The 10,445-nt window shown below is 31.6% G+C and overlaps 1 protein-coding gene across 2 annotated transcripts; it reads right to left on the bottom strand.

The window, feature by feature from the left end:
• Positions 1-407: 407 nt before the first annotated feature.
• Positions 408-6,580, bottom strand: LOC107412838 (uncharacterized). 2 transcript variants are annotated; one of them, XM_016020655.4, is made up of 13 exons: positions 6,373-6,580; positions 4,885-5,094; positions 4,412-4,462; positions 4,138-4,268; positions 3,917-4,033; positions 3,527-3,646; positions 2,779-2,888; positions 2,181-2,350; positions 1,694-1,747; positions 1,364-1,473; positions 908-1,021; positions 677-802; positions 408-572 (listed from the first exon to the last, which is right to left on the bottom strand). In XM_016020655.4, exons 2-13 carry the CDS (start codon positions 5,059-5,061, stop codon positions 545-547), a joined length of 1,308 nt encoding a protein of 435 aa, XP_015876141.2. In that variant the 5' UTR covers positions 5,062-5,094; positions 6,373-6,580; the 3' UTR covers positions 408-544. The 2 variants fall into 2 exon arrangements, with proteins under 2 accessions (XP_015876141.2, XP_024927858.2); XM_025072090.3 differs by lacking the exon at positions 3,917-4,033.
• Positions 6,581-10,445: the final 3,865 nt, after the last annotated feature.

Genomic DNA, 10,445 nt, shown 5'->3' with positions numbered 1-10,445 from the left:
ATATAGACAGCACGTAGTCAATGCGTATATATAACATTGCTTATATAAGTATTTATCAACAATATATTCTCATTTCCCCTACAGTTTCCAACAATCATGTACTATATAATATTAATATGAATCAAATCTATATTTTGGTTGGTCAGTCCAACAAAAAAATTTTGAGTTCAATTAATTTAATTAGTTAAAAAAAAAAAAAAAACTTTCACTACAACTGAGTTCAAAATATTTGCAACTGATCCTCTGTTTAAATGAAATACTATGTGTTCATGCAACTCATTTATCCTGATGGCTTAAGTGAAGCGCCAGTAATTACTTTTGTATATTTTCCGTAATAATGTCAAAAAATTAATAAGTAAAGCACTATTAAAAAATAAAAAAAATTCATTCATCTAATACATTTCACAAAAGAAAAACATAACATTTCTATATAACAACAATATTCATAAAAATTCATTTCAGTTTGTTGGAAAATTTTTCGATGATACAGGACAACGCAAAATGAAGAATTGACGGCTGGTTTGAGGGTGTGCTATTTTTCTTCTTACATGATGAAGCAGCTCCCTTGATCCCTATAGAGATTGTAACAAAAACAATCAGCCAAAAAAAAAAAAAAATACAAATAGAATTTTGATGTAATTTGGTTCATAATTGAGATGGTATTGTAAATGCATACTTCTTTGTTTCACCATAATTGCTCAAGGCTTCCTCAAACTTGAGCCACATTGGACCTTTCTCTTGGAAATTCACATTCTTTGGCCCTACTATATAAGCTTGAACAATGAACTGTGGAGCTCTTTCCCTGGATATACCAAAAAGACTCAAAAACAACATGAAAAAACAAACAGATCATATTGCCTTTTTTTTTTTTTTTTTTTTTTTTTTTTTTTTGGAGAATAAAACCTACCTCCCTTCGTATTGCGATAGCCATAAGAAATATGCTGCACCGAAGTACATGGACAGAAATGGCTTCGTTAGATCATCGACAGAATCAACTTTAAAAGCCCTGAATCCCAACTCCCTACAAAAGAGAACATTGTTCAACCAAATGTATCAATACTGGCCGGTTAATAGCATTTTAGGCTATTTTGTTCTATAATGCCAATGAAATGATGCCTCTTAACATATGGTGAATGAGGGTAAGATAGATGTTCAGTAAACAAATTGATTCTCTTGTCCTGCATAATAAATCTTTAATCATGGAAATCTACAAGTGGAAATTAAGTTTGCTGATTTTGTGAGGATTTCCTCTAAACAGAATGAGAAAACAAGTATATTCTAGACATGCTAGAAAATCAAGACTTTAAGATGGATTGTAAACTGTTTAGCAAGATAGTTGATCTTCATTATCTACTTGACATACGTGTAAAGCCATAAAACAGTTGAATAATCGAGTCCCATAATTCCAGCTCGTGGTCCAACCCCATTCACGAAGCGCATGCTCACAACCTCTGCAAGAGCACAAAGAATTGTCTGTGCTCCAAATCAGTCTCAGGAAAAGACGAATGATGAAACAACAAGGCAAAGAAAGAAAGGAAGAAAATAGAGAAATGTGAGAACCAAGCTTGGTATAAATGTAAGAAGAGTATGCATTCATTCATATCAATGTACATACGTATATTTATATTCCTTAAGAAAGTATTGGTCACTAGACAATATTGATTTGCAGAAGTCATATAAATGATTTACTTACTGGTTGAACTTTATATGTACTAAAGTGCCTGAAAAGTATGATTTCTGCAACTGCCTGGAGAAGCAAAAATCATGAACATCAAAAACAGAAATACACAAGTTTTCAGACGAAAAGAAACTACTCGCAAATAGCTGATGAATAGCTACAACCAAAGGTTGGAAATATCAATATCAATAATTCTATTCAACCTTATTGTTGCTACAAATTTCAGTGAACAAGTTCAAATTATCTATATAACTCTGTTTGTCTTCTTTAGATCCATCTTGATTGCAATAGTACGGATACTTTTAGAAGAAAAATCAAACTAATTGTCCCATTTAGAATGGACAATCACCATTTTAAGAATGACAGAAATAGGAGAAGCAGACAGAACTATATTGATTGAAAGCAAGAAAACTAGAAATATGAAGAGAAAAAGCAAGAAAATGCAGTATAAAACTAGACCGACAGCCAACAACGAGAAAGATTGTTATTCTAAAGTTTGTACCTTCAGTTCTACCCGAGACAGATATGGTCTCTTCTTTTCATCATGGGAGAAGCGGACTTTTCCCCGTTTCTCTCCACATTTGCTCCATTCTTTAAGGACTTCAGGATGGTTCCACATATCCTCCATGTGCTCAGGAGAAGCTCTTGAGTCCCAGTATGTGTAAACAACACCTAATGGAATCAAACATGACTAAGGATATGAAGGGAGAAGGAAATGTAAATTCCAATTTTAAAGAAACTCTCACAACGATTAAATCTCCTGATGATATTGTATGGCTAAGATGAAAAAAGGACAGATGAAAACGAAGAATAATTGAACAAGACATCGTAGTTTTCATTATAGTATCTCATCCATATCAACTGCATTGATGAACTAGTTCAAACTGGACTGATTATGCTGAAAGGCTGTCTCTCTATATGATTTATATTTTCATCACAATGGTGGCATTCAATACAGAATTATCACCCGAAAGGGAAGGGGAAAAGGAAAAAAAAAAAAAAATCATGCACTCCGAACTCAGTCAACTAGCATCATGGAAAACTGTGCTTATATAAATAAAAATGGATTTGTTTCTACAACTATAAATAAGAGAGAAAACCTGCTTTTTGTGAATTCGGTGCCAAATCCGGAGAAGTTACAGGAGATGCAGAGGTTACAGGAGGAGCAGCAGCAGCACCGGAAGCAGAAGCCTCATTTAGCAGAAGTTTTCTGCACAAACATGATCATATGTAATCATTTTTGGGAAACGAATGTATACATGTCTTATGGGACAAGGTGTTATCGAGCCAGAAACAACGATTATGCAAAATATATATATATATATATATATATATTGATGGATTCACAGAATCTTCATATTGTCACCCAACCTGAAAAATGATTGATGGAAACACATTTACTTATTGCCATAAAAAAAAATAAAAAAAAAAAGTTTCAACAGAACATATTTCAGAGCATCTTGTACATGATTGCTTGCCTTACTGAAATCCAAAACTAAAATACGTGAAGAGAAACTCCATCTTTAACGAACAAAAATTAATTATTTTGACAAAATGGAAATTAATGCATCTTCAGTAAAATTCACAAAATGAGACTTCGTTTCATGCTCACCAAACAACATAGCATGACCTCAAAATCACCACCCTTTCCAACAAGGCAACGTTACATTTTAATGAAACTACCTATTCACTTGAAAGCACATAATTTTGAATTCACCAACCAAAAAAAAAAAAAAAAAAGTAGTAAAACCACATAATTTTGAAGTGTATCTTTGTTTTGGTTTTGAGAAAACTTTTGGAAATGCCAAAATATATCCCAAATTATGATCAGGAAGAGGGAACAACCACCTGAATGGAAGACTGTCCTTGACCATAAGGTAGCGTTGCCAATAAGGTAAAGTTGATTTGTGAATTGCCTTTTTTGTACCACCTTTATACGACCTAACGACAAACTCTTCACTCCTCTCTCTGCAAACAAACAGTATATAGTTAGTATCTCATGACAACTAGAACTCGTTATGGTTTTCATGTTAATCACCTGGAAAATATGTATGGATACACAGGGAGGTAAAAAATGGGAAAAAAAACAATATGTGAAATGTGGATTGAACTGTCTTATCCTCTCTAAGAATGAAAACCATATAATAAGCAGCAAAAGGATCTACATATACCATACCAGCATCACATAAATCATGTATGCAAGACAAATCTCACCTAATCTATACATGGTAAACTTACTTCTCCTCAAAGTTTGATAACCACTTAAGATAGGCAGCACCGAAATACACATTTACGAAAGGCCTGAACAGAATATCTGGATTCTCTTCTACTTGATATGACTGATAGTGCAAATCTCTGCGAGCAAGGTTCACATATAACTCCAGTGCACCAAGATAAGTAGTAAACAAACATAGCTTTCTCCGTATAAAGAGTGCTTAGAATAAAATCAACTAACATACCTAACCAACCATTCGGCAGTTTTTGGTAAAAGCTGCATGATCCCAACAGTGGTCTCCTTAATTTTCTTGTTATACCGTGTAGCAAGAGGCTGTCTATCACTTTCAAGTTCGGCAAGAGCGCATATCATTGCCTGTGATTTAATTAGGATGCTAAATTTAAACATTTTAAATTGAATATGGATATTGAACATTTCACAAAACAAACCACTATGGCTACTTGCAAAGATGAAGTATTGCAACATCCAAAATAAATCATAATCCATGAAAGACATACAGGGTCTATTTCTGAACCAAAATGCCTGCGGAGAACTATATCAACCACAGCCTGAAAAACATATATAGGATGTAAAGCGGATTAGATTGCAACATAAGAAGCATTGAGCTTAATCTCAGACAAAACTAGGAGAAGAATCAGAAAATATCAAAAGGTGATAAACACAGAAAGATGAAGAGTTCCAAACTCAGAGAAATATAAAAGCATGGAAATATATTCACAATAATGCGGCTTATAAATCAATAAACACAGAAAGATGAAGAGTTCCAAACTCAGAGAAATACAAAAGCATGGAAATATATTCAAAATAATGCAGCTTATAAAACAACATGATCGAAAGCAATTGCAGTTTTTCACATTCGGAAACTTGTATCTAGAGAAAAAATGCAGAGCAAGAGGCTTAAACATTTCAAAATTTTAAAGAGCAATGTACTACAACAAGATTTCCATCAAAGTAATTATATCTGCTCAACCTTCATCTCAGTTTGCGTCAAGTAAGGCTGTCCATCAGGATCACGTGAGAGGTGAACCTTCTTTTTTCTAGTCTCTCCAGCATCTAACCATTCAGCACTCACTTCCGGAGTATTCCACAATGCTTCCATGTCCTGGGGATCAACGCAGTCATCCCAGTATTTATAGCTGATAGCCATTCTATCAGTGTTGTTGGATCTTTATCCTTATATCTGTTTAAAAAAAAAAAAAATCTTGAAATCAATGTATCATATCATATCAAGGACAACTTGCAGGTCATTGCAACTCCTACACTCGGTGGAGCATATTGAATAAGGATTGGATGCATAGTTTGGAGCTTTTAATCTATCAATGCTAAAATCAGGTGAGTTTTCAGTTTAGCATATATCATTTTTCATCTGTTGCTTCTCTAATGCATTCAAGCTCTCAAATCTTATTTCCTATGGAAACTGAATATTCACCAAAAAAGAAAATGAAGTTTTCAAAACTGAAAAAAGATGGTTTAAATTGGTAAAGTCTCTTGGGTAGTGTAGGGATCCAAAGATGAAATCCTGCCTTCACCTTCTGTTGTTCTGTACGAACAGAAAAAGAAAAGGAAGAAGAAAGAAATCCTGCCTTCACCAAAAGTGTGTGACTTGCTTGTCCTTGAAGAAGAAGAAGAAGAACAACTACCTGGTAATTAACTAGAATATACTAGATTTGAAGCTAAAAACTCTATTCCAAAACCAAAAGTCATATAGTGAACAGATATGAGCAAGTTTTCACTTTTTCACTTTCCATATTTATTGACATTAGCCTCTAAACTGGGATCTATGAATCACCTTGAGCTGGTTTCCTTAATGTTTCTGATTTACAGTAAGACAAGTTTTCTTTTTGATAAATATATACATCTATATATATATTTGTTGAAATTAGAGTTCTCCATAATTAATCGAACAATTTACTAATCTATCTATAAGACAAAATGCAATTTATTTTGAAAATTTTTTACATTGATAATATCTGTTCCATTTTTCCACTATTATCATGCCAGCCTAATTGTGTGTTTGGTTGCATGGAAATGAGGCCTTAGAATTAAAACTATAGATCCCAAATCCATCCCCACCTGGCACTATATAAAATTCCAACTCATCTGGCATTGCATACAAAAAGAGTTGGAAATTGAACAAAAATTCCACAAGAGCCAAAATCCCAGAACCAAATTCCACAGACTAATCAAATTGTTATTTTCAAAATCTAAATTTATCTATCTCCATTGAATTATCTGCAACAAAGTGCAGGTCCTTCTTATCAAATTCTTGTACTCCAATCACCTACTCCTGAATTTCAAAATCTCAACCAGATAAACAGAATCTCATATAACCTCCCCATTTCCCCAACAAATGAACAAATCCACATAAAAACAGTATCACATTACGTAACATAAACATATTTGTACACACATATACATGTAATGTACAACGATTAAATTAATGAGGAAAGGGTATTACCAGAAAAATAAAAGGGAAGCGATGAAGAGGAGGAGCTGAGCTGATTATGGGTTCTAGACACAGAGAGAGAGAGAGAGAGAAAAAAAAAAAAAAAAGAAAAGAAAAAACAAAGAGAGAAAAATGAAATCTGGTTATTATATTGTTAATTGGAGGAAGACTGTGTATGGACCATTGTTGCCGGGAAATTTGGTGAGACACATTGTAAGCAATCTATGAGAATGCCAGATTAGAATTGGTTTGTTGCAGATGTTTTGTCAGTGTCAGACACTTGGCATGCCATCATGTCCACACGTGTCTCATAACTATTATTTTTTATTTTTTTTATCGTTTAATTCTTTTTATGTATTATATATATGGAAAATAATTTAAACTAGATATGAATGTTTACATTATTTGCTCCATGACATAAATACTAATGAAAACGGTAAAATTAGATTCTAATCTTCCATGTTAATCAATTTCTAGGTCATAATAATAGCATCAATGATGTCTTTTTGAGTGAAATGATCAAGGACAAAGAGTTTAAGAATTCAAAAAATACATGCTACTATATATATAAAAATATAGAAAACAATGAAAAGTTTCTTACCAGTGAGTAGTGAGAGGTTGCAATGTCTCTTCCACAATTTGATTATTGAAGAGTTTAAAGTATAATTATTATCATGATAAATTTTCCTCGGCTAATTAATTAGCATATTTATGTTGTAAAACCTTCCCTTTTCGAGCCTACCTCAAGGTAGTTAGTTCGTCCTAATGTGTCATCTAAAAATCTATTGCTTAAATCAACCTTAAAAAAGTGACCTTCCGGGCCACATCGCTATTGGTAAATTGGTAGCTCATATGAATCTCAAAAGCGAGCTTTTTTAATCTTCGTTTTAATAATTAGATGACTGATCATACAAAAAAACCACCCTCAATTCATGTGTCAATCGGTCATTGATTCTGGTTCTCTCTCTCTCTCTCTCTCTCTCTCTCTCTCTCTGTGTCTTTCTTAAATTACATTGAATGAAAGTAGACATGAAAGCAACCTACATATATAATGAATAATGACAAGACGTAGGGACAAATTCATGTGATAAGATAATTTACAGAACAAAAATCCGTGAATATTATAATATCGTATGCGGACATTTTCTCTTCAATATAGAGCCAATATATATACCTAAAAAGAATAATAATAATTTAAGTTCTCATCTGGTTATGTGAAAATATTGAGAATAACAATTTGTTTATGAATATTACATTTAAAAATAAATAAAGCAGTTTTGTATTACATAACAAACAGACTTATATAATGTTAAAAAATAAGTATAAAAACAGATAAAACTAGGGATGACTTTGAAAACAAAGACAGTTCATCTTGTAAAGTCCTTTTGTCTGTAACAATGAGTCTCACCAAATTAATGTTTCTTAATTCGGATATATCTTCCAAAGCCTTGTATTTATATTTTCATAAATTCAATATTTAATTTTGTTGTAATATGACTCATTTTGTACAAGTATTTTTCACACAATGTATTATATTTTTCATTAAAAAAAAAAACAATTCATGAACAATTAATATTAGCACATTTTTCATACGCTACCAAATCACCTAGATATTGCAACCCAAAATAAATAAATAAAAGTGATTAAAACAAGCAAAATAGGGAAGAATATTAATTTGGTGTAATGTTCGATTTACAACTTAAAAATGTTAATATGAAAACAATTTTTATATTTTAAATTTCAAATAAAATGTAAATTTTTCATTTTTTAAAAATGAAAAAAAAAATGTGTGTAAATTAACTATGGGTGGGAGTAGGCATAGAGAAGAGCTAAAAAGGGGGTAGGTGGAGGTGGAGGTGGAGTAACCTGATTTGTTATTGAATCTGTCAATTTAAAGAGTTCCAGAATGTATAGGAAGAGCACGTGCATAGCGGCGTGTTGTTGGTTTTGGTTGCTCCCCACCCAGCTACTATAACATATTATTAACATCAACATTAACAATAACAAACATCCTCGTGTTGGTAAAAACGACGTCACCTCGAAGCCACATCCCGCATTGACATGGCGTTGGCTTTACGCTCGCCTCCAATTCCCAAAAACAGTCCAAACTCATCAATCAATTTACTTGAACGGACCGTCTCTACTTCCCTATCACATCGCCAACATCTTTGGACTCCCTCTCTTTTCTCTCCGGTTATCAATTCATATTACCTCTCATTTCGCCACCCGTCCCATTTTTTTTTTTAACATTCAAACAAATTACAACATATATATATATATATGTATATATAGCTTATTAGATTTTAAAAATAGATTATAATCTGGTCGACTTATATTTTTAGTCCTGTTCTTCAATTTAAGTAGTCGCAGTGGTATACCTGGCAATTTGTATTGGTGAATCGTGTTCGTGTCAATTCGTTTAATAATCGTGTCAAAAATGCCTAACCCGAATACGACCCATTTATTAATCGTGTCAGGTAACTAAAACACTAACCCGACTTGTTTATAAATAGGTCAACACGATACGATCCGTTTAACACGATTATTTTAATGGGTCGTGTTGATCTATTAACCCGTTAATCTGAAATTGACCTATTAACCCGAAAACTAACCTATTAACCCGTTAATCTGAAAATTAACCTATTAATCCGAAATTTTTTTTATTTTTTTTATTTTTATGTTTTTGTTTTATTAAAGATGTATTTTTTGTTTTTAAAAAATTAGTAATAGAAAATTATTTTTATAAAATTTTTAATTTATAATATTTTTTAGTTATTAAATATTATATTAGTGATAAAATATTAATTTAAAATTAAATTTAAATGGGTTGTAATAGGTATATAATCGTATCGGATTAAAACTGACACGTTTAATAAATGGATCGTAACGGATCAATTTCGAGTTAAACAGGTCAACCCGAAAATGACACGATTAATAATCGTGTTAAACGGATTGACCTGATTATGATCCGAACCCATTTATAATAAATCCAAATCCATTTATTCCGTGTCGTTTTCGAATCGTATCGCCGATCCAAATTGCCAGGTCTAATTGGTGAAATAAAAGTTAATTCTAATATTTAGACCAAAAAATATGTTTACCCTACAAATTAGTATATATTTTTTTATGTTATTTAATTAGTTTTCTTATATGTCATCACTGTACATAAAATTTTAACATCGCATCATGTAAAATGATGTGGAGTAATTATTATAAGATATTTCTCTACTATATTCTACTATTATTGTTAACCCATTAACTTTATATATATTAATTCCCTATATTTAAGAAGTTTTTTATGATCCAACTTGAAATTTTTATTCAATAGTATGCCATGAAAAGGCTGCTGTTTTTTTATGTTTTGATAGGGAAATGGTTGTTCTTTAATTAATTAATTGGTCTTATGTAGCAAGCTCAAAATAGACATAACATAACATTAAGAACGCATACATTTTGATTATACATTTTTTTTTTCCTTTTATAAAAAATTATATATCTATAAGCGCATGACATCAGTTTCACTGATTCATCCTAATATGCGTATGTCGTTTCATTGATTCATCCTAATATGCGTATGTCTTTTAAAAGTAATAAAAAAGAAGGGGATAATCTAATACTAAAAACCATTATGTTCATAAACAACAATCTGAGCGTAAATCCCTCAACTTCTAATATTAAAAAATAAAGAAAAAAAAAAACACAGTAGTATGATCGTGATATTACTACATTATTAATTTCACAGTTGATTAGATGCTAGTACAAAGAGTTGCCAATTCAATACTAAATAATAATTAAAAAATATAATTGTCCTTTTAGTTAGCCTCAATCGATTGCCTTTTTGGACCGTCAAAAGGCATGTGCTTGTATAGTGTCATTCAAAAAACGTTACAAAGACCCGTCCATAAGTAATGAACTAGTATTAGATTTTTCTTTTCTTTTTTTTTCTTTTTTTTATTATAAAAAAATCATTTTGTATAGTTTGCGTGCATCAATTGGTATCTAAATTCATTATTTTTTCTGCCTAATCATAATTGCTTTAAGGGAAAATAAAACCTCAATTAAATAAAATAATCAGTACCTTTTCA

Source organism: Ziziphus jujuba, chromosome 8 (genome assembly GCF_031755915.1).
Source record: "Ziziphus jujuba cultivar Dongzao chromosome 8, ASM3175591v1".
Classification (NCBI taxonomy): Eukaryota; Viridiplantae; Streptophyta; class Magnoliopsida; order Rosales; family Rhamnaceae; genus Ziziphus; species Ziziphus jujuba.
This window is presented reverse-complemented; position numbering and strand designations above follow the sequence as displayed.

What these genes read in the sequence shown, in the direction of transcription:
- LOC107412838 (XM_016020655.4), bottom strand. Translation starts at nt 5,061, where the DNA reads ATGGCTATCAGCTATAAATACTGGGATGACTGCGTTGATCCCCAGGAC. An exon ending in TTATCAAACTTTGAGGAGAA is followed by an intron (nt 3,647 to 3,916) that starts GTAAGTTTACCA and finishes GTTTGTTTGCAG; the next exon opens with AGAGAGGAGTGAAGAGTTTG. An exon ending in CTATCGCAATACGAAGGGAG is followed by an intron (nt 803 to 907) that starts GTAGGTTTTATT and finishes TGGTATATCCAG; the next exon opens with GGAAAGAGCTCCACAGTTCA.